Source organism: Fulmarus glacialis, unplaced genomic scaffold, assembly GCF_000690835.1.
Source record: "Fulmarus glacialis isolate BGI_N327 unplaced genomic scaffold, ASM69083v1 scaffold15688, whole genome shotgun sequence".
Taxonomy (NCBI): Eukaryota; Metazoa; Chordata; class Aves; order Procellariiformes; family Procellariidae; genus Fulmarus; species Fulmarus glacialis.
In genome coordinates this window covers 3,635-26,414 of record NW_009227819.1, presented here as the reverse complement: position 1 = coordinate 26,414, position 22,780 = coordinate 3,635, and the positions used below count along the sequence as shown (strand labels likewise).

General features: G+C 49.8%; 1 protein-coding gene across 1 annotated transcript in view; it reads left to right on the top strand.

Moving 5' to 3' along the window:
- The window catches only part of LOC104080778 (neurofascin-like), a gene marked incomplete at its 3' end in the record, with an annotated part of 30,135 nt that extends 7,661 nt beyond the window's left edge, over positions 1–22,474 (top strand). Inside the window, 20 exon segments of the mRNA XM_009583289.1 lie at positions 316–366; positions 5,330–5,441; positions 6,080–6,264; positions 6,676–6,754; positions 6,756–6,787; positions 7,096–7,239; positions 8,060–8,171; positions 8,270–8,436; positions 9,027–9,174; positions 9,809–9,933; positions 10,824–10,859; positions 11,633–11,734; positions 11,848–12,045; positions 13,020–13,090; positions 13,716–13,938; positions 16,004–16,119; positions 17,379–17,583; positions 19,493–19,615; positions 20,246–20,419; positions 22,460–22,474. Of these exon segments, the coding sequence (XP_009581584.1) occupies positions 316–366; positions 5,330–5,441; positions 6,080–6,264; positions 6,676–6,754; positions 6,756–6,787; positions 7,096–7,239; positions 8,060–8,171; positions 8,270–8,436; positions 9,027–9,174; positions 9,809–9,933; positions 10,824–10,859; positions 11,633–11,734; positions 11,848–12,045; positions 13,020–13,090; positions 13,716–13,938; positions 16,004–16,119; positions 17,379–17,583; positions 19,493–19,615; positions 20,246–20,419; positions 22,460–22,474 (2,418 nt within the window).
- Between the last annotated feature and the right edge of the window lie 306 nt (positions 22,475–22,780).

Genomic DNA, 22,780 nt, shown 5'->3' with positions numbered 1-22,780 from the left:
GATACAACTGTCTTTATATCAAAAAGAAAAACACTTCAAGGAAATGTTTATAATACAATTTTCATACATTTATTTGTCTTCCCGTCTCGTAGGAGGAAAACAGTCCTCTCTTCCTCTCCTTTATTGCTGTGTTATGGTGTTTGTCCTGGAAGGCAGCTGTGCTCAGAGTGCTTTTGTATCCCTGCTGCTGCCTGTCCGCATTGCTCTTGTGTTTCGAGAAGTTATTTTGTTTTCTGTCCCCCGTCCCCCCGCACCGCCTGTCCCCCCGCCCGCTTTGTGGCACTCGGTACGCTCACGGTCTTTTGTTTATTGCAGAGAAACCCCATAACGAAACGTCTTTACGAAATCACACTGACATGTACAGTGGTGAGTCAACGCTGGCTTCTGGAGACCTTCACGATTTAACCCCCTTCTGCCTAACCTGACTGATCTCCCGCGCTAACCGGGCAGCGAGCGGCCGCCGCCGCAGCATCGTCCGCCCTTCGTCTGTGCCCACGCACCCCTGTCTGTGCCCGTGTCCCCGTCCGTGGGTTATAGCCTCAACTTTGCCAAACTGGGTGTGATGAAAGAGCCAAACAGTGACAAAATCCCCCTCAAAAGTTTTCACGATTTAAAATTATTGAGTTTTAAGCGGAGCTCAGCTTGAGAGGCATTTGGATTAATAGGATCTGGCCCATGTGAAAAAGCCTGCGTGGCTGAGCGAGCCCAGCTTGCTTCCTCGCCAAAGAGGTGGCTTGTCCTCAGCAAAGGCTCATGATTTAAAGATAAGACCCACCATCCCTCTTCTCTCTGTCTTCAGAAAGAGCATCTATTGTATTTGTGGCCAAACGCAGGCAGTGACTGGGAGGGAAAAAAAAAAGGAGGAGTACTTGGTTTTCTCAAAAGCTGGGTGCTTTGTTTCTTTGTGGCGAGGTTGTACATGTGTTGGATGCTTTCGCGAGGCTCTTGCCCTTTGTATGGGCAGGGAGATACCTCCGCAGCCTGTGTTTGCTGGGAGAAGCCCATCCCAAACTCATAAATTATGCCTCAGACATAAAACCGCGTGGCCCCCGGGGCACGATCGCTGCCCTGAGAATAGATTGGAAGTGTCGCGGAGGTAGCGGGATAATGCGGGCAGAGTCGGGCAGCAGCAGGGGTTTGCAGGGGAGCGGGGAGATGGGGCTGTTTGCGGGCGATGCTGAGAGCGCAGGCGCTACCAGGGATGCGAACCCCTCCCCAAAGACCACCACAGAGTCCGATTGCCCCAAGGCCAGGCACCGTCATGGGCAGGATTTGCTTTCTGCCCCTCTTGCTGCTGGCGGGGGCCGGGGCGGTGCGGCAGCGGGGTGGGGACAGCCCCCGCCCTGCTCCCCGGCTGTGCCCTACGGCAAAATCCCACTCCGCATCCCACCCGGAGCCAGAGCTTGCTCTGTGCCTTGCACAACCCAGGGCACATTTTCTTCTTCCACTGGGACTTTTGAGGACAAAGCGTGCTTTTGCCAGCAAAGAGCAGAGAGAGTTGCAGTGTGAGAAGAGGAAGATGTGCCAGGCGAGGGCACTGGGTTCGGTGTCCCCGGCGAGAGCCCTCTCGTGCCAGCGGGCAGCCTGGGCAGCCCTTCCCCGCCGAGGGAACCAGGGTGTTAGCATCTCACCGGCAGCCGGGAGTGGGAGGTTTCTGAGGATGCTGGAGAGCTGGGGAAGGCTCCGCAGAAGAACCAGCCTCGGAGGAAGTGCTGGTGGCAGCAATCGGGCTGGGCATAGTCTGAAAATACTTGTAGAAATGGCTGTGAAAGGGGATTGCCAGCAAAATTAGCTTTAATGGGAACTGCATAAACCTCACCATGCCTCAACTAGAGGCGAGCGGGAGGAGATGCCTCCCTCGCGGGCGCGCAGGGCCAGGCACCAAAGAAAAATCCAATGGTGAGCTCTCCTGTAAATATATCTTGCACCTCAGCAGCGTAAATGATGTTTGCATTTCAAAGAGAATGCCTTCACGCTGGCTGGGCACCGTTTCTGTGTTTGCAGCCCTCGCTGGATGAGGAGGGAAAGTCACCGTGGTGGTCGTGGGCTTCTTGATCTCCCGCTGCATGTCTTTGTTCAGGGAAAAGGGCTGCTTAATAGTCATTTGGTTAGGAAAATGAGATCTTATCTGCACAGTCTCATAGATTTCTCCGGATTTCTAGTCATAGGTGCGTAGGATAAACTGTCTGCTATTTGCACTATATGGATTATTTGCACTTAATGTTTCCTGGAACGTTTTATGGGTCCGGTGGATTCAAATCACCCACTCACACCCCTGTGCAAATCTGAGCTCCAAACCAGCAGTTTCATAATAGTTAAGGAACTGGTAAAAAAATTCTTACCCTTGGCCATTTTTTCTTTTTGCTAACCCCGTGTTTCTCCCTGGAATGACCTGTCTGGCCGCACTGGCCACTGGAACCAGCTGCAGCAAAGCAAGGAGTCTTAGGGGCAGGGGGTGGGGAAAAGGGACATCAGTCTCCCAAGTATTTTAGGCGTTTGGGAGACTCGGGGCTCTCGGACCCTGTACCTTGGGGTGCTGGTCCCTTCGGTACGGGCTCAGCTCCAGAGCCAGCTGGCAAAGGGCTCTGCAGAGCTCGCGGCAAAGCAGCTGGAGGCTGCGAGTCCCCTTCCCTGCCAGTCTGCGATGGATGTGCCCGAGCTCATCTCGGGGACGTGGGACGTGCTGGTGTGGACGTGGGGCACGAGCAGTTTGCGGGACGCTTGTCTCAAAAGGCGCTCGAGGGCCAGGCTAATGGCGGGAGATGCAACCAAGCCCTTCTCCCCACGGCTCATAGCGGGTGTGATGATTTTTTTGTTGCAAAGCTTAATTGCCTAGGCAAACTGTCTGCAGTTATAAAGGAAAAATGATCTAAAAGGATTAATTGAATATTTTATTAGCAGAAGTTTCTCACCTTTTTTTAAAAAGGAAATGGAAGTCTGTTTTGTTCTTTTTTTCTTTTTTTCTTTTTTTTTTTTTATTTTGGCAAAGCTGCGGGATGTTTTAAGGCCGGCTAGCCGTGCAGGAGGCGAACAGATGGGGTGTGTCTGGATGTGCATATTCCTATTATCACCTCTAAGTAGAAATGCAAGCTGATGTACAATTTTTAAATGCCGTCAGGACTGTGGGGAGGGGGCTTTTGGCTGCTTCGGGGTGAGAAGTGGCTGTTTCTGGGATATCCTGTTCACAGCTGAACGGGTCCAAATTCATAGAGGTGGCGACAACAGCAGCAACATATTGGAAGCAGAGTCTATTTTTGAGCAGAAATAAATAGCCATGGGATTTATTTTTTGAGTTCTGTTCCATCCAAACAGATGAGTGAGACATTGCTATTTGTATGACAGTTTCCAGCTGTAGCTGCCGCAAATTCAGAGCTGGAACGGTACCTCTGCCTGAGAGAATTTCTAGCCGCTCCCTATTATAAATAGCAAAATATTTATCAGTAGTGCTGTACTAAGGCAAAAAGCTTGTCAGCTATGCAGTGGTGGTGTTAGGTTTATTAAACAAGTGGATAGGATACTAATTTATCTCCCTTATTTTTAATTTTCATCATTAATATATGGCTTGTAAAATTTGGCTTGCACTGCTGCTTATCTCTTCTAGTTATGCCCTGGGCTCCTGAGCAAATGGGTTCATTGTGGGAGTGAAACGTACAGCCTGTTCAAACAGGCTGCAGACTGTTGGCTAATACAAGCCAATATTGGCTTATAAAATAATATCCCCCTCTCCTAATCACGTGAGAAGAGAGAAGTTCACGAATCTGGCCAGAGGTGTGGGAGCTGTTGATAAATCCTGGCTTTAAACCCAGGCGCTGGCTCTGTCGTCCCCCCGCAGAGCCCCGGCGTGGGCTGGCAGATTTTAACCAGGAGCGAGATCCTCTCCAGAAGCAGGCAAGCAAACAGCGGCGTGTGCCTGCCCAGAGGACTGGCCCTTCAGGATAAGGTCAAGATTTGCCTGCCCTGGTAATCCATTAATCAAATAATTGACTAACCCGCTGACGAGCACATGCGGACCGGTAACCTGTGGGTGCGTGGGAGCGGTGGGATGCGTGTGTGTGGCCGCGCTCCGGCAGATGTGGATTCGTTTCAAAGGCACGGTTTAATTCCTGGGGTTTTTTTCTTCCCTTGTGAGCCTAGTCCCAGGCTTTCCCTAAGGCAGGCTGACGGGAACACCACGAACAGCCCCTGCCCTCTCTCCCCTCCTTCTCCCCAGCCCTTTTCCCCTACCAGGGCTCAGGTGGAGGCTTCCCGAATAGACGTGGGCATCCCCAAAAGCCTCACGGCACCGGGCACGCCTGGCCGCCTCCTGCTCGCTGAGCAAACGAAGCTTTCGAGGCAGCAGGAGGGGGCTTGGTCTGCACCCCAAGATCCTGCTCCTGCACCGGGGTGGGCTCTCCCCACGGATCGCTTCGGTATTTGTAGTGTCCCTGTGCCAACCCTGGCCATTCTGTCCCCTTTCCTAATCTCGTAACCTCCATCTCTGCTACTGCTGCTTTCAAGCCCATCTCATCCTGTTTTGTCCTCACTGATCTAGGTCTAGTTTAATAATTCCACTTATTAATGGAATTTATTCCATTAATAATTAATTTTTTTCCCCTGCAAAGAGACCTTTACTGTGTGTATCTGTAGAGAGTTGTCTTGTGTCTTCCCCTGGTTTTCTCCCATTAAACTTTCCTGTCCAGTCCTGGAATTTGTCATTTTGGTCGCTAAGTTGTTCCTTTCCAGAGGGCACTGTCCTTCCAGGCCCCGCAGCTCCCAGTAAGGGTGGGAAACCTCCTTGGTGCTGCTAGAGCCCCAGACAGCGCCGGGATCCTCCGAATTTTGGAGATCTCTGTGGCAAAGCAGCTCAGTTGTCCGAGTAAACCCTTCCTGTGCCCGCCCTTTTGTTCCTTTTGTCGTTCATTACATGTTCTGTCCATCAGTATTTCCAAGTCTCATCTGATTTCAGCCCATCTCTTTGTGCTGGAGGCAGGGGTGGGCAGGAAAGGCGCTGCCCCGGCGGGAGCTGATGGTGCGGGGACTTTCCCGATGCACCATCCCCAGGGCTCGGCTCCCTCTGCCCATCCTCTGCTGCTCCTTTACCTCCCTGCCTGCCAAGCATCCTCTCTCTACCCTTTTTTTTTTTTTTTTTTGCTTTAAAAATTACCTTGAGCCCTTCTCTACTTTTCAGGTACATCTCTGGGCGAGTTCAGTATCCCAGGAACTTGACAGCTTCCCCCTGAAAATTCCATGTATTTCTGGCCCTGTATGTGCCCTCCCCATTGCTGCAGCAAAGGAGAGTTTAAAAGCACTTTGTTTTGTTTGTTTGTCTTTTCTCTCCTGCTGATTTCAGCCCGAGGGATTACAGAAACAACTCCCAGCTTCATGTATCCCTACGGGACCTCAAGCAGTCAGATGGTGCTCAGAGGGGTGGACCTCTTGCTGGAGTGCATTGCTTCAGGAGTGTACGTACCGCTTCCCGGCTGGTGGAGGTGGGGAGAGGGGGGTCCCCAGCTGCCCCCGTGGGATGGCCTGGGACAGAGATGCTGAATCACCAGTGGAAATACCTCTGGCTAGGAAAAGGGATCGTTCCCTTCCTTTTAACTGCTATTAACAACACTCTCATAACCTACTTGAAGCGTAAGAGCCTGGAGCAAACAGGAGAGCTGCCTTTTGCAGCACCGTTCAGAGAAGCAGGCGTCGTCGGACACTCGCTGTCCAAGGATAATTCCCCACTGATTTATCCTTACAGCTATTCGCCAGTCTCCTGGGTGCCCCTCACCACACTTTTGTGGGTGAGGACATTTGTGGTCCATGTGCCTGCAGGGTCAGACTTTGGCAGCACCCCCGGGGCGTGCTGCCTGGTGCTGCCTGCCCACGCTGCCAGACCCCAAGCACAAGGAGGGAGACGGACCCCGCTCCTGATCAGCTGGTGATGCTTGGGGTCCTGGTTTAGAGGCTGTGGTAGGAAGGAAGGTGGCCCAGCAGTTGGATCAGTCCTTCTCCCTGGGTGTGAGTGGTTCCGAGTGCGGGATTATCAACTGTTTTCTTAGGAGGAATTTTCTTGTGTTGCAAAAGCATTCATCTCCTCCCCTCTCCTTAGACCAGCACCAGACATCATGTGGTACAAGAAGGGAGGAGAGCTCCCAGCAGGCAAAACCAAGCTGGAAAACTTTAACAAGGCTCTTCGTATCTCCAACGTCTCCGAGGAAGACTCCGGGGAGTATTTCTGCTTGGCGTCGAACAAGATGGGCAGCATCCGCCACACGATCTCGGTGAGAGTGAAGGGTACGTCACCTTTACCTTGCCATCTTTCTTACCCTGGCAACCCGGAGCTGTGAGGGGAGGTACACGGGAGGGGACGCTCCGATTTGTTGAAAGGGGGAGCAGGGGCTTTCTGCGGGGGCTGTCTCTGTGCTGTATCCAGCCATACTTGCTTCTTGTCCAAACTGACCCAAAAGCAGTGTGAGATGTGATCTCAGCTGGGGTAACTCAGCAGAGCTTCACTGCTATCAGTGGTTGCAGTTTTGTGTGGCCAAAGAGGGGGGAAGAGGACTCTCCGCTCTCGCTGCACCCAGGGAAGCCCGCTCGAGGGGACGGTGTTTTCATGTCTTAGTTCAGTGGTGTGCAGGCAGGGAGGGGATTTTGGATGAGGTAGTACTGCTGCATTTATAACTGGTGCATTGGTGTATTTTAAAGCTGCTCCGTACTGGTTGGACGAACCCCAAAACCTCATTCTGGCCCCTGGCGAGGATGGCAGGCTGGTGTGTCGAGCCAAAAGAGGCGTTGCTGAGCGGCGAGCCTATAGAAGGTGAGCAAGGAAGAGTCTGTACCTCCTTTACGAAAAACCTAGCCAAGGATCCCGTGGCTGACCATGAGAGCCAGAGCTGCTGTGGGGGTGCCAGGCACCCCGCTGAGCGGTGTGCGTGGGCTCCGGCGTCGCAGCACACAAACCACCTGCTTGTCTAAGACAAAGGCAGTTGAACCGCGTCTTTGTAGGCTGGGGAGGTCATGTACCGTCGGCTGGTTTTATCTGGGCTGAGATGGAAAGAAGCGTAATGATATTGAGACTCTTGTGAATTTTAATTTAGAATTTAAAGAGTGCTCTCTGTTTTGAAGCTTCTCCCCCCAACCCGAGCCGAGAGGTGGCTGGAGACACCATTGTATTTCGAGATACCCAGATCGGCAGCAGTGCTGTGTACCAATGCAACGCGTCCAACGAGCACGGCTACCTTCTCGCCAATGCCTTTGTCAGCGTCCTGGGTAAGTACTTATGGAAGATTTAGAATCATAGAATCATTAAGGTTGGAAAAGACCTCTAAGATCATCGAGTCCAACCGTCAACCCAACACCACCATGCCCACTAAACCATGGCCCTAAGTGCCTCATCTACATGTCTTTTAAATACTTCCAGGGATGGTGACTTAACCACTTCCCTGGGCAGCCTGTTCCAAGGCCTGACCACTCTTTCAGTAAAGAAATTTTTCCTAATGTCCAACCTAAACCTCCCTTGGCGCAACTTGAGGCCATTTCCTCTCATCCTATCACTAGTTACTTGGCAGAAGAGACCAACCCCCACCTCGCTACAACCTCCTTTCAGGCAGTGGTAGAGCGCGATGAGGTCTCCCCTCAGCCTCCTCTGCTCCAGGCTAAACAGCCCCAGTTCCCTCAGCCGCTCCTCGTAAGACTTGTGCTCCAAGATGAACACCCTATACTCAAGTTTTCCCTGCAAGAGTTCTCTATTTGCTTTCCTCTTTGTCGTTAGCTACTCTGAGGCTAACGCACAAAGGTACATGACCTCTGCAACCGGGCTTTGGAGCAGAAGTCCTTTCCATGGACCTGCAAAGCCAGGCAAGGCTGAGCAAGTCCTGTTGGCACTAAGAGAGAAGCTGATTCATGTAGTGAGGCTAGAAAGGAAGGAGAGATGAGAGGGAATGGAGAAGCTCTACCGAGTCTTGAAAGTGCCAACAAGGAAGAGTGAACAAAAGAGAAGGGAGGGTGGATGAAAAGACTGGAAAGGGAGCAGCGGTCTGGAAATGGGTTTCTTTTCTTTCTCAATGGCTGTGATTTTTGCTGTTTGCAGACGTACCTCCACGGATACTGGCTCCCCGCAATCAGCTCATCAAGGTGATTCAGAACAACAGGACCCGACTTGACTGCCCTTTCTTTGGCTCGCCGATCCCCACCCTGAGATGGTAAGAGCTGCAGCACGTCCCCTGCCAGTCTGGAGGGGTGGGAAGGGGAGGTTTCCTGCTCTTTCTTCCTTTACAATAGCACTTTGTGGTGTTGTGAGGTTTAAGAACGGCCAGGGGAACACACTGGACGGAGGAAACTACAAGGCACATGAGAACGGGAGCTTGGAGATGAACATGGCTCGGAAGGAGGACCAGGGCATCTACACTTGTGTCGCTACCAACATCCTGGGTAAAGCGGAGGCCCAGGTTCGCCTGGAGGTCAAAGGTAGGGGCACGAAGGGCTCCAGGTCAAAACGGTCTCTTGGATCTTCTGAAACTTGCAGCAGAAATAATAATTTCTGTTAAGGGAGGGTTGGTTGTGCGCTCCAGCAGTCTGTCAGCAGGACAGGCACTACGTAATTTGGAGCTGGAATCCAGAAAATGGTAGAGATTCCCTTTTAATGTTGGGGAAAAAACATGGCTGTGGATATACTGAAGCTGTAGAAGGGTTTGGTTTGGATATTGAGCTGTGAGATGCCATAAGCAATGCAAAAAGAAATATAAAGTGTATATCGGGGGTAACTGATGGCAATAAAACATTTTCTGAATCAAGTTTCTACTGGGGCTTTCCCTGTTCAGCAAAACTGCGATTGCTGACTCAGAAAACTGGGTATTTTTTAAAGGGTCAGCATGAATTAATGGCTTGTTAAATTAATTTCTTTGCAAGCATTTGTATCGGAGACAGTTCACTGTAGCAAGCTGGACAAACACTTGACGCGCATGCTTGTCCTTTCCAAATAACGCTGCTCTTCAGTGAGTTCCTGAGCTAAGACCCAGCAGTTTGGTGCCTAACGCTTTCTATCTGACTTTGTGCAGACCCAACCAGGATTGTGAGAGGACCAGAAGATCAGGTGGTGAAGAGGGGCTCCATGCCTCGCCTCCACTGCCGTATAAAGCACGACCCTACGCTGAAACTCACAGTCACCTGGCTGAAAGATGACGCACCCCTGTACATCGGAAACAGGTCTGTCTTTAACAGTTTCATGGGTCTGCTCTCCTGGGATTGTCGGACTTTTTACAGAACGCTTCAGGAGTCACCAGGGATAATATGGACAAACATTGAGTTCCCATCTAGGCAATGTTTGCTGCTCTTAATACTTTTAATGTTACTAGCTCCTTTCAACAGACACTGCCTAGCAATTAAAATTCACTTATCAGTAAATCAAGACTTTGACTATAGGTTTTATTTACAGATATTTTAGGACATCTTGATAAAATGGGTGGGTTAATAACAAGCTACTTCAAAATTAATGTTTATCTGCTGTGAGTGGTACAGTTGTAATTTCCTTTCCATAGCTGACTCCCTTCTCGTGGAGTGAGATCTGATCTCGGGACACGAGCCAGGCAGAGGTCAGACTGTTTTCCTGAAAGTGTGATTACTCCAGATATATACCAGAGCACATTTGCTGATTCCTTAGGAAATGAGGTTTCCAAGAATAACTCAACACATCCTTAGCTGATAAAATCTTCAGACCAGAGACGTACTCCCGTTCTGTTTGGGCTTTTTTATGTATTTTATCAGAGAACAGTTAGGCTTCAATCCTGCTGCCTAATGAGCTTAGGCACAGTTCTGTGATTATGGTTCTCATCCCTTTAAGGATGAAAAAAGAAGATGATGGTCTGACAATATATGGCGTGGCTGAAAAGGACCAAGGGGATTACACCTGTGTAGCTAGCACGGAGCTGGACAAGGACTCGGCCAAAGCGTACCTCACCGTACTAGGTAAAGCTGTCCTCCCAACGCACCGACACAGAGCCAGGTGCTTTATTTTTAATACAACAGGCTGACTTCAAGGCCAGACTGAAAGGGTGATCTGTGATCACAGAATTGTCCTCTGAAGCAGAGATGCTCAGGGAGATGCTGGCAGAGCAACTGTGCCGTTGCTGCAGGACTCGGGCAAGGACCTGCTGCCTAATCTCAGACTCAGACAATGGCATTGAATTAGAGTTGAAGGAAACTTGCATTTGAGACGAAAAGAAGAAGAGTAGTTATTACATACGGCTAAAAATATCCAAACGTGGATGTTGAAGCTCTGTGAGAACAGTCCTAAATTTGCAAGTGAATTTAACTGAATGTCAGGCTGCTGAGCAACACTGGAAGCCCGGGGGCGCGGGAGCCACTCCTAGCCTTTTCAATACGGGGAGTGACAAACCTAAGCCCGATCCCCATACCCATTTATGTACACTGCGAGATCTCCTCGCAAAACACAGATTTATCAGTCCCTGCTCTTGGCCACCTCGGATCTTGCTGACGTGCCGCATTCACAGGAGTGCCCCAACAGACCCGCAATGCCCTACAAAAGTCAGAGTGCAATGTGAATCCCGTATCCCTAATAATTTGACTGGGCTTGATTTATTTCCCTTCCTGTTCCCCTAATAGCTGATTAACTCTACAACTCCCCTCTACCATGTACTAGAAGTATGAACGAAGGTGTGCAGAGCGTGCCTGGGGGTCTCTGGGGAAGGACGTACCTACTCTGGTCCCCAGGCAGGATCGGATCCTTCTGAAATCTGTAGCTGTGTGTGTAACTTTACATTTGCCAGGTGCTCCTTTGGCCACCCAAGCTTAATGACTAAACTAACACCGTTAACAACCAATGTCTTACCTTGCAGCTGTCCCTGCTAACCGTTTGAGAGACTTACCGAAAGGTAATCATCACTAATTCATTGGGTTTATTTTATTTTGTAAATTGATTTTGTTTTGCCTTGCCAATAACGCCAACAGAAAATCTAGATGTAGCGGTTGAAAAACCTGGGAGCTGATGCTTCCAAGTCCTGTCCATGTTGCCCTTGAAAACCCATCCAGATGGCCGTGGGCAGAAAGGTCCTGTGTCACATCATTTCGTGTCCCACAGCGCCAGTTCTTGAGTGCAAGAATTACCTTACCCACACCTGGAAATGGTGATGCCTGATGGGAGAAAAAAAATCACATTGAATCCCTTGACCTTTAGCTGGAAAGAAGTTATTACTGTTACTGTTATTGCATGAGCTGGTTCTGTGCGACCATGTGGGTTGTGACAAGATAAAGAAACCAGAATACACAAGTATATATTTTCTTTGAGGCTTTGTGTCCTTTCTGTTCTATTTGTTTGCATTTATTTTTTCAAAAGCTGTGTGTAGTTTGTTGTAAGATCATATATCCCCCTGCTAAGCCACTCTATCGTGCTTCCACTGCCAGCTACCGTCAGTTGAACAGGTAGGGTTTCAAGGCAGGGCACAACCAGTAGGTCAGCACGTTTGTATTTAAAAAATTGCACTAGTCCAAGAGCTGCAGGACGTGAATCGTGCCACAGGGCACGTGTCCTCCCACGGGTCTGGGCTAAGACAGCCAGGGCTTCCCCTCCCGAGAGAAGCAATGGGAACTGGGACTCCCAGCTCCTGGGACAATCCCAGCCTAATTTGTCTCGTTACTCGGCCAACAGAACGACCCGACCGGCCCCGTGACTTGGAGCTGACAGACCTGGCCGAGAGGAGCGTGCGGCTGACGTGGATTCCCGGAGACGACAATAACAGCCCCATCACAGGTCAGCTGCCGGAGCCTCTGCCCCGTATCCCTCCCGCTTTCTTCTGCACAGTGGAGGGAAAACTGCCCTTGTGAGCTGAGCCCTTAACCCCACCTCTCCATCCTCTCCCCCAGACTACATTGTCCAGTTTGAGGAGGACCGGTTCCAACCTGGCATGTGGCATAACCACTCCAGGTACCCCGGCAGCGTCAACTCGGCCGTCCTGAGCCTCTCTCCTTACGTCAACTACCAGTTTCGGGTGATTGCAGTGAACGACGTGGGCAGCAGCCTGCCCAGCGTGCCCTCCGAACGGTACCAGACCAACGGGGCACGTGAGTAGCTTCCACCCCGTCCCTCTTGCCGTGGTGACTTGACGTTGTTCTTAGCATCTGGCCACCACTCTCCGTGTAGACTCTTCCCTCGTGGTGTATGACCACAGCTCCTATAACAGAAACAGATTTATACAGGTGAGGGAATGAGCTGGTCCGTGTGCTGGGGTGTAACTTTATATATCACATCCTCAAGCCTATGACTGATATTCTGCAGAGCAGCAAAATTCAAATGGAAAGGTTTATACAAAGGTCACTCCAGCAGAAGCTGTTGAAGGAAAGCCTGGTTTCACCTTACAGAGAAGCTTTCTAAAAAAAGTCTTTCATCCTTTCTGACCACAGGAAGCTCAGAAGTCTCTTGGAAAATTTGACTCAAGTGTAAATTGGCCACAAGCAAAAGGCATTTTGTTCCAAAATTGCTAACTCATTGTCCACTGCTAGAGCTGGCCAGGAGCCCAGATCGATGCAGGAGTAAAGTGTGCTCCAGTCCATGACCAAGACTCAGGTCTTCAGTTTGTGTGCCCAGTGCTTTGTACATTGTAGAATACTTGGGAAAATTCATATGAGGAATTCACAAGAAGCTTAGCAGTTTTGCTGCATTTCTTAATTTAACCATTGCAGAGATACTTCTGCAATATCTGCTGGCATCTAGTGTTGGCTTTCGACATTACTCTTCTTGTTTCAGATTTCAGAAGTGTCAGACTTGGCTCCTGGGGTTGCTTCACAACGGCTGTCTTTCAAAGATTTAGGACATTTTGGAAAAAAAAAAAAAGAGGCTCCTAAATAAATGGCCTGGTTTTCAAGAGTGCTGAGAGTCTCATGTTCCATTAACCTGAATGGGAACTTCTGGAAAAATCAGGCCATTAACTTCTGTCTTGGAAGTACTTTTGGCTTGCACAGTAAAGGGTTTTTAACCACTCAAATGGTCGTTTTTCAACATTATAAACTGCGTTTTTTTTTTCCAATGTGAATTTCAGGTCCTGAAATTAACCCAACAGGAGTCCAAGGTGCAGGGACCCAAAAAAACAACATGGAGATAACCTGGACGGTGAGTTCTTCTTTGATGCTTGACAGCCACCCAGCATCTTACCATTACAGTCACAGATGCTAAGACATAGAGAACTCGGCATCTTTAGCATGTGTGATGTACTACACAGAATACCGTAATCTTAACGATCATAAAGGAAATAAAAAGCAGAAGATGCATCTACAAGAGAGGCCATTGTTAGTGCCTAGAAGAAGGTTTGTGATAAAAGCAATAATTTGCAACTATGTAAGCCAAAGAAAAGACGCTAGATCACAGATACAGGTTAGGGAGGATGCTCAGAGAGTGTGATTCCTTAAGCAGCATATAGGGCTTACAGACCAGCTCTTGCTTTTCTTCATGGACCAGCAGGTGTCATCCACAAATAAGCCAGCATCTGTAAGGAGGATAGAAATTGCAGTGGGAGTATGGACTGGAATATAAGGATATGTTCTTGGTCCTTGGGTCTGGAGGGCAAGGACTAGGTATGTCTCTCTCTGGGAACAAAAGTATTGACCTCCTTTGAGATTCACTGATGGAGCATGAAATAAGAACCAGCTGCTGAACGGAACTTTTTGGAGCTCCATGGCAGAGAAATACAGTTGCTCTTTCTCCTTCTCACTTTCTTTTTCTGTTCTGGTCCATTAAGCCTCTGAATGCAACTCAAGCTTATGGGCCCAACCTCAGGTACATTGTGAGATGGAGGCGAAGGGACCCTCGAGGGAGCTGGTACAATGAGACAGTGAAGACACCAAGGCATGTTGTCTGGAACACACCCATCTACGTCCCCTACGAGATCAAAGTGCAGGCAGAGAATGACTTTGGTAGAGCACCAGAGCCTGACACCGTCATCGGCTACTCAGGGGAAGATTGTGAGTATTTTCTCAGCCAGTAAGTGTTTCAGAAGGGCAGGATCCCACCCAAGGTCAGTGGGTTGGCACCTGTGCCTGGGACATGTTCATACTACTGCTTGATTTGGCACAAAAATCCAGTTCCAGGCATTGGAAGAAAGAGGTTTGGCCATTAGATTCTGTTCTGGGCTCTGCCTGCGTGACCCAAGTCACTCAGCCTCTCCCTTGCTCTCTGTAATACCCAGATAACACTTTGAGTGTGGAAGACAGTAAGATTTCATTTAAGATGAGCTCTGGCTGTATTCCAATAAACCACATTAAATTTTTTGCCCCTGACATCCGTAGAGCACTGAGCTCATCTCAGATGAGAGGTGCTACGAATGGCCAAAAGGGCCTTGGTTCATCCTGGACTGGATTCTTGTGCCTCTCTGGTCAGGCCCCAGCTTGGGCTCCTGTTTGCAACACACCGTTGGCTCAGCTTATCTTTCTTTAAAACTCTCCACCTGGTCACGCAGAACGGCGGCCAGCTTGTTTAACTCCCTTTTCACCTTCTTTCTGGGCTACTGGTATCACCTTCTGTGCCTGTAGCGTCCAAGGCTCTGAACTACAATTATCCTTATCCTGTTAGGATAATGTGGTTTGCTGCCAACAGCTTTATTTTTAAAGAAATATGTATTAGTTCCTTGCATTGCAGCATCAGTGGGGGTCCCTGGTTGTGTGACTTTAGGATTACCAAGAAGTAAGGTAGATAAGCCAGCTAACCATCCATGACTCCAGGCTTGAAGTCAAGGGGGACACAAACAGGGCACAGCGATTTCTGCAATCTTGGTGCTGAGACAGCACGTGCGACACATCCTCCGAGTGGGCATCTTCTCCCAGAGGAGACAGGGCATGGGAAGGAAAATGGGCAGAAATGGTGGGAGTTTGAGCGCTGGCAGCAATGCTGGACCTAGCCGAGAGGCTGTTACTGGAAAAGCTCCACAAGCACCCCACTGCACCGTCGTCTCTGCATTACCTGTCTGTGCACTACCAGGGTTTTTTTTTTTTCCTAGTTTCAGTTGAAAAGTGGTGCAATAATTTTGAGTTTTGGGAGGATGTGAATGAGCCCGCACATGTGTGCTTTACGTGGAGGCAAACCAGGGGGATCAAAGCTTCTGTATCACACCCCAGACACAGATGTGTTCCTGCCTGTATCCTGAGGGGTGGGACAAGTTAAAAAAAAAACCAAACCACCAACAAAACAAACAAACAAACTAGTCCCTGCCCTGTCACGTCTGACTTGCTTCACAGATAACTGCAGATTTCTACATACAAGCAGGTGATCTGTTAAGAGGAGGTAAAAAACCCAACTGGATCAACAGCAGGTTCTGGCCAAATTCAGATTAACAGATGTGGAAATAACAGGTGATTTTGTAACTCTTGGGTCTACCAGTGCCCGGCCAGTTGCAGCAGTGGGGGGCTGGCTTTGCCGGCAGCAGAGTCACGCTGTGCTGCCCTTCACTCGGAGGGGGAGTGAGCCGGACCCCTTCCTTGCTGCTAACGTGGGCTCTCGCAGCAGCGCGTAGGAAGCCCTGCTATTAATTAACTGGCTCACGAATATTCTCGTGATGGCTGGCTGAGTGAAATCTTGGGGTTTTTTCCCCCTCTTTCCTGTGGAACCACTGCTAAAAAAAACAATAGTCAGCTTTTAAAGCACGCACATGCCAGGAAGAAAGTAGGGAGGTAAGAGATGCTATTCTGGGTATTGGCAAGGTCGTAGGGTCTGCTCACCCCAAACGAGGGCAGCCAGGAAGCTGCCAGTTGGCCTGTTGCTCCTGTTTTGTTGTTACCGAGTTTGGAAATCCTCAGAAATTGAATTTAAGGAGGGAGAAAAAGAGATGATTATCCCCATGAAAACACTGCCGGCAGACGGGGCCGGCCGGGGTGCCAGCAGATGGCAGAGCCGGCGCGCAGGGTCGCAGCCCAGCAATGCTGCGATGGGAAAACCACGGCAAGGGGGGGGCGGAGGGGCGTCCGTCCGTCTGTCTGACCTCCGGGGTACTGCTGGGTGCCTAACGTACACTCTGCTTTATCCCTGAACGCTCAGATCCCAAGGCTGCGCCTACAGATGTTAGGATAAGAGTTTTAAACAGCACTGCCATTGCTCTGACCTGGACCCGAGTGCACCTGGACACCATCCAGGGACAGCTCAAGGAGTACAGAGTGAGCAAAACCAAATCTCTTCGGCACTGACTCGTAATACAGCTAACCTTCTCACAAGCCGAGGTGGCCCCGGTGATGGAGCTGCCGGCGATGGGGATGACAGAAAAATCTCCTCTGGCCCTCAGGACCACGGCTGGGGTGCAGACCCCGGGGGCTGCGCGCTGCTCTGGAGCAGCACCAGAAATGAAGGGCCTTGGTTTGCCCTTTGTGGTGCCCGGACAGGGCTGGGGACATCTCCCGTTCCTGCCCCAGGGCCGGGTGCTGGGCTGGCACTTGCCAGTGCCTGGCTGCAGGATCTGGGGTGCTCAGAGGAAGCAAGTGGGGCTGCCCTTGTGCACCCAGAGAGGGGCTCGGGGTGGTCCTGCCCATGCAGCGAGGTGTCTCCTGGCTCTGGAGCTGCCCAGAACCACGGGCTGGCTGGCTTGGGGGGGAGCGACCTCAGATAGGTACAAACAGGCTCGTTTTTGTGTCATCCCCAAAGTGCCTACACCGTCTTTTAATGAACACCAACCCCTGCAAAGGCTAAACCCAGCGGTTCGTACTAACTGGCAACTAAAGTCAGCATGGATCCTGTTTGTTTATTTACTGCTAAGGTAAAATACCAGTGTTTCTGTACAGAGGATAGAGCCTGTTCAAAACAAGCAAAAGTCTGGACAGAGCCCCTTCTGTCAGGGTTTAAGACGTTACCAAAAGCACGAGTCCTGCAAACAGTTATAACATTTCAAATCCAATAATCCGCTGGGCATAAAGAAAGCTCCCTGGGTACTGCTTTCATTTTTTCTGCCTCTGCTCTATCATTCTGGTCTATTTTCTGAATGAATCTTATTTCTGCATGAACTAAGATTTACAGTCGGGGCTTCAAATGGGAGACTTTCCAAGTTCAGACTTTCCTTTGTGCCTGGACGCGTCCCACCTTTCCTTGTAGACAGCTTCGGTACTAATCCGGGTAGAAAGGGAGAGTCCCTTGATGCCTGGCACTTGGGAGCCAGAAACAGCTCTTTGTAGTCTGAGCTTAGCTGGTTTTGCTCTGTGACCTTCGGTAAGCACTTAACCCCATGCTCAGCCTCTTCCTCGGGTAACACCACTGACCTGCCACACTGGGGGACGTGGAGCTTCATTAATTGCTCTAAAAGGCTTCTGCAGCTGAGAGCTGCTCTTTGGAAAGGCGAAGTTTTGCTATGCTTTGTTAATGAAAAAAAAAAAAAACCCAATTGCACTTAAATGGGAAAAGCTTCACTTGCCATGCATGTTTCTTGAAGGCCTATTTCTGGAGAGACAGTAGTTTGCTGAAGAACCTGTGGGTCTCCAAAAAACGGCAGTATGTGAGTTTTCCTGGAGACCGAAACCGGGGCATAGTGTCCCGGCTGTTTCCTTACAGCAACTACAAGCTTGAGATGGTTGTAACCAACGGGAGAGGAGATGGGCCACGCAGTGAAGTTAAGGAGTTCCCCACACCAGAAGGAGGTACGTGCCCGGGGGGGTTGTGCAGGCACCCAGGCGGGTGCTTGGGTGGTTCGGCTCTGCGGAGCGGGAGCTGCACCGCTCTGCAGCAGAGCTGCGATGCTGCTGGGGAGATGCGCTAGGGACGATTTGTAGCTGAGCCTGGGCAGCATCTTCTGGGCAGCACTGTCAGACGGCTGTATGCCTTCGTCACCACGGGGTAGGTGACATCTCTGCAGATACACCTAGAGCTAACTACTGGCACTGTCTCACCAATCTAAAAATCCCCTTCAGGTACTTTGAACACATCAGCAAGTAGCTCTTAGGCTGAACAAGAGAAATGTTTGCAAAGCCTCCCCAGAGGCACAGCACCGTGCCCTTGATTTGCTGCCTGACCTGCAAATGTCACCGCACCTCCCCGTGCTGCGGGTCGGTGAAATGGGAGCGAATATATTAATCTTGCTCAGTAAAAGGCAGTAAAATCTCTGTAAGACCTAAGTACTTTTGTTCTGAGAGGATGTCACTAATACCCCTGTCAGGCTTTTAAGGCAAGAGCGCCTCATTCTTCTGTTTAAAGAGCTTTTGTCAAGGATGAACTTGCGATTTTAATTTTCTTACTGTCACAGGAGCTATTTATAGACACGCCAATAACTTTTTGTTGGAGCTGCACTTTTAGTGGCTGGCAATGAATCTTCCTATAGCACAGATGTTTTTGGCACAGTATGTTACAAAAATGCAAGAGGAGAAAATAGTAGAAGCTGGAAGCAAATCCTGTCTCAACTAACATTCTATGGGGTCCCCCTCTTTTTTCCTGCTGTACAAGAACAGCATCTCTGTCCTGTCTCTTTCTTCCTTAATGTTTTCTTGGATGTTGTCACCATTTTCTAAGGATTTTCAATTGACCAGCCATAATTAAGCTTGTTTAAAAAGAAAGGACTCTGTTCCAGTAGGGCGGTTTTGCAGTCAGGTGCATTTTGATTGAGCTGCTTACCTGTGTGCTGGAGGCACGGCGCATTTGGGGTAGCTGTATGCGTACGTGGGTGGCATTGATTGAAACAATTATAGCAGATTATATTCTTGTCATAAGTAAACTGCTGATTTGCTTTTTCCTGTATCACTAAGCGATTTTATTGACTATATATTAGTGTTTAGGAGGTTGAATGATATTCTGCAAAACTTCTGTTTAAAAAAAAAAAATCGCTAATCTCTCAGCTCAGAGCCAAGTTCTTTCCCCAGTCAAGACAGCGCAATTATGAGTAAACCAGGAGAATAATTTAATTCAAGAATGTATAATGCTTTCCTTCCTTTACTAGCTTTGACTAAGCAGTCGTAAAAGCAGCCATTCCTCAGGGTAAGGACCACTGTATACGTGCACCAGCTCCCTGTTACAGGTCTCTAGGTGTGAATAACACAAAGGCACTTTGCAGTAAGAGAAGCTGCTATACTATTTTACAGCGTTCCAACAGACAAACAGATGAGATGTAAATGTTGGGCTGGATGGGGGCCGTAAACAAGACCAGTACAGTATGTGTACGACACACAGAAATGGGACTTGGACTGTGTCACAGCTCCGCTTCACGGCTGAAGCATCTTTTGCGGGTGCCTCCCTGAGCTCTGCGCTGGAGGGCAGCGGTACCCAGCGAGCGCAGCGCGGGCACGGTGCTGCCGGGGCTGGGGTTGCATGCAGAGCTGCTCTGGTTTCTGCTCCCCGCATACACGCTGCTGAAAACCCTGGGCTGGCGCATGGTTTCTGGCACAGATTCTCGTTCAATCGGTTTCTGACCTTTAGTGTGTGTGTGTTATCTGCGTGTGTGTGTATTTATGAGTGTCGAGTGTATCAGTCAGCCTGCGATGTATACAGTATTGTAAGGTATGTTATCTTGTATGTTTTTTCTTCTTTCCCTCTCCTTCCTGGTCCCATCCTCCTCCCAAGTGCCCAGCTCCCCCAGGTATTTAAGAATCCGACAGCCAAATCTGGAAAGCATCAATCTGGAGTGGGATCACCCAGAGCATCCCAATGGAGTCCTCACAGGATACAACCTTAGATATCAAGCCTGTACGTTCCACATGTTCTCTTCTTAGTGATAATAATTAAGTCACTAAATATTTTCCTTGCTGCTAATTACCTCCTCACCTAGCACAGAAAGCTCTCCGTAAGGAACTGGAGGCTTCCATCACAAGATGAGACACACTGGTGTTGGAGAGGAGTCCGGGGGCAGTGCTGGGCAGCTGCAGTTAACCAGGGTTGTGGATGCTCAGCAGTTCTCCAGACTCGACCATTGAAGAGAAATCAGTTTGATCTCTGATTTAGGAAGCCCTTTAAGCGCAGTCTGAGTAGTTTATATGCTCACTCAAACACAAGCTCCCGGCTGTATAAGAGATGCTGCCTGGAGTGCAGCACGCTCTGAAGAGCCCAGCACGATGCCTGGGGCAGTACAGCCTTCTCCGAGACCCTGGCACTTGTGCTATGCCCGTCCTTGACCCTGAATGTCCCCGCTGGCAGGTCCCCCAGCCAGTGAGTCACCAGCTGCCCTAGACAAGTGTATTTAACAGCAGCTATAGCTCTGAGCACACGTGGCCCCGCACCGACTGCAGGTCCCGGTCCTGGGGGCGAGGTATGAGGTAGGCAGCACAGTGTATTTCTCAAACAAGGCTGAAACCACCACGACCTGCCTTTCCTCCCCAGTTAACGGATCCAAAACGGGCCGAACCCTGGTAGAGAACTTCTCTCCCAATCAGACAAGGTTCACCCTGCAGAGGACAGACCCCATCTCACGCTATCGCTTCTTCCTGCGTGCACGGACCCAGGTGGGAGAAGGAGAAACCATAGTGGAGGAGTCGCCAGCTTTGCTGAACGAAGGTATGTGCAGCAGCGACAGCTTCTGGCTTTGCTGAGGGGTTAGGGGCGTGACGGTACGTGTATCGGCCAAAAACTGCAGGTCAGAGAATCAGGTGGTTCACAGAGCAACCAGTACAAGATAGTAACTGGTGCAGAGCTACTATCTCCTGCAGAGATAGATCGGTGACTGACCCGAACCGAATACTGCAGCAGAAATGCTACAGCGGTGACTGGGGGGGGACTGTCCTGTGCTCTCGGGAACCATCTTGCCGACCCCCAAGCAATTAGTGCTCCTCACATGCCCCTGGAGCAGGAGAGCATCTTGCTCTCATTTTGCAAAAGGTGAAGCTCTAATCTGCCCCTCTGCAGTCTCTGCTCGAGCTAAATAAGGGGCAGATGCGGGTGATTTTTACGTGGCTCGAAGGGGGTGCAGGAGCTGCATCCTCTGGGCAGTGAACCCCAGGCAGGGGCTACGGTGCCACTTCCCTGTCACCCCATAACCAGTAGCTGACCTGACCTTCCAAAGCAAAGCCCTAACTCCCAGATTCATAATAAGATAAAATGCCCATTGTGGGACATTCATCAAACTAAGTGAAAGTTCAGGAGCCCTGAGGGAACTTGGGGAGACAAAAGCTGGCTCTTTCCTTTCTTTAGCATTTGCTAAAAGACCTATGATTTGGTTAGTGCTCTGATTTAATGGGATTTTTGTCTCCTTTCCTCCACCTCCCCCTCCCCAACTAATGGCTCTGAGTAGGAAAAGTAATTTCTACTGATGACCCAGTGGAAATGAAATGCTTACTGACACCTCTTAGGTGGGCTCCAGCATGGCTAATTGACGTGACAGGATGGGAGATGGGGCTGCATATGCTATGGGGAAAAAAATCAGCTAAGTTACACCCTGGCAAACACAAGAGGGGGCATGTCATTGCTTTAAAAAGGAGCTTTCCTGAACAAACTGTTAGAGCACAGGGATTGGATTGAAGTTGTCGGTGCTGACAGTCAGTAGTTCTAGTTATTTCATTCAAATTTGCTTTACTGGGTTTGTTTCTATATGCTGATAACAGCGACTGTTAGGAGAGCACAGCTAAATAATAGCCATAATCAACCGCTGGGGTATATCGCTTAACTGATTTGTATCAGAAATAGCAGGTACAGTGCACGCCAGCATGACAAGGTAAGGTTCCCCGACCGCGGGGTCGGGGATGCGGACGGGCGGTGGCACCCAGTGCTCCCCGGCTGCCCCCACCGAAGGGACGAGCTGCTACCACCGAGCAAAAGGACAAAGCGTTGGCCGTTAAGCAGCAAGAAAAATTAGAGAGTCAAACCCCAGTCCCAAGTTACAGAAATATGGCAAAGTTTGACCTCAAAACATGAGACCCTGAGGTACAACACGACATAGGCGAGTTCTGCTAATGACAGGCATGTAAGTACGATTAGCAGCTCTAAATGCCCACTTTGATATGAAGGTACCTGCTGTAAAGCTACGCGAAAGACGAGTTTGGAATTAAAAAAAAGCAGATTAAGAAAATTAAACCCATTAATGCATTCAGAGGTTGTTTTCTGCTTGCCAGACTCATTCACCTGAGAAGTTTAAATAAAATACATCTCTCTGATGTGCTGCACCACAGGCTCCAACCCATACAAGGCAGGACGAGCACTGATGTTAGAATAACACTAGAAAAAACTAAGGTGAAATTCAGAGTGTCAAAACCGGTCCCTGCTGGGATTAGATATAAGCACCTGCTTAAGCACTCTGCTTAATCGACACTGCTGGCATCTCTGCTGCGGAGCTGGTGTGTGTTTAACTGGTAATCCCCATCTCCAAGGGGCCGTCCCTGCTCGCTCTGCCCTGTGCAAGTGGCTCTGGTGCACAGGAGGGTGACGGGCTGTAGCTAATGCATTTACTCCCTCTCTCTCAAGTCTCTGGTGACTGTGTGCAAGTGGTCCCGAGTCTCTTGTTGGTGTGTTCTGGTTGTTTTATATATTCCTCTGTTTTCTCTTCCCTTCTCTTCTATGCTCTCTGCGTATTCCCCTCTCTATCCTTGGCGCTGCCCTCTGAAGCCACGCCAACCCCAGGTACCGTACCAGCCGGAGGAGGTAACAGGCATGGGGCAAGGCTCACTCCGCTCGCTCGGGTGTGCTGGCAATTAAGCATGCACTCCATTAACCCTTTCAATGGGAAGGTGAAGCATCAGGAGTCTAAATTGGACATGTGAAATGACGGCAGGTAAAACGAAGCCCCACAGGCAGCAGGGACTAGGGCAAGCTCCATGGGGGGGTCTGCAAAGATTAAAGTATCTCTGAGCAGGGCTTAACAGCCTCCCAGTTGCCTAACACTAGCCAAACCCACCAAACACCGCGGCTGCCACAGACTATACAAGC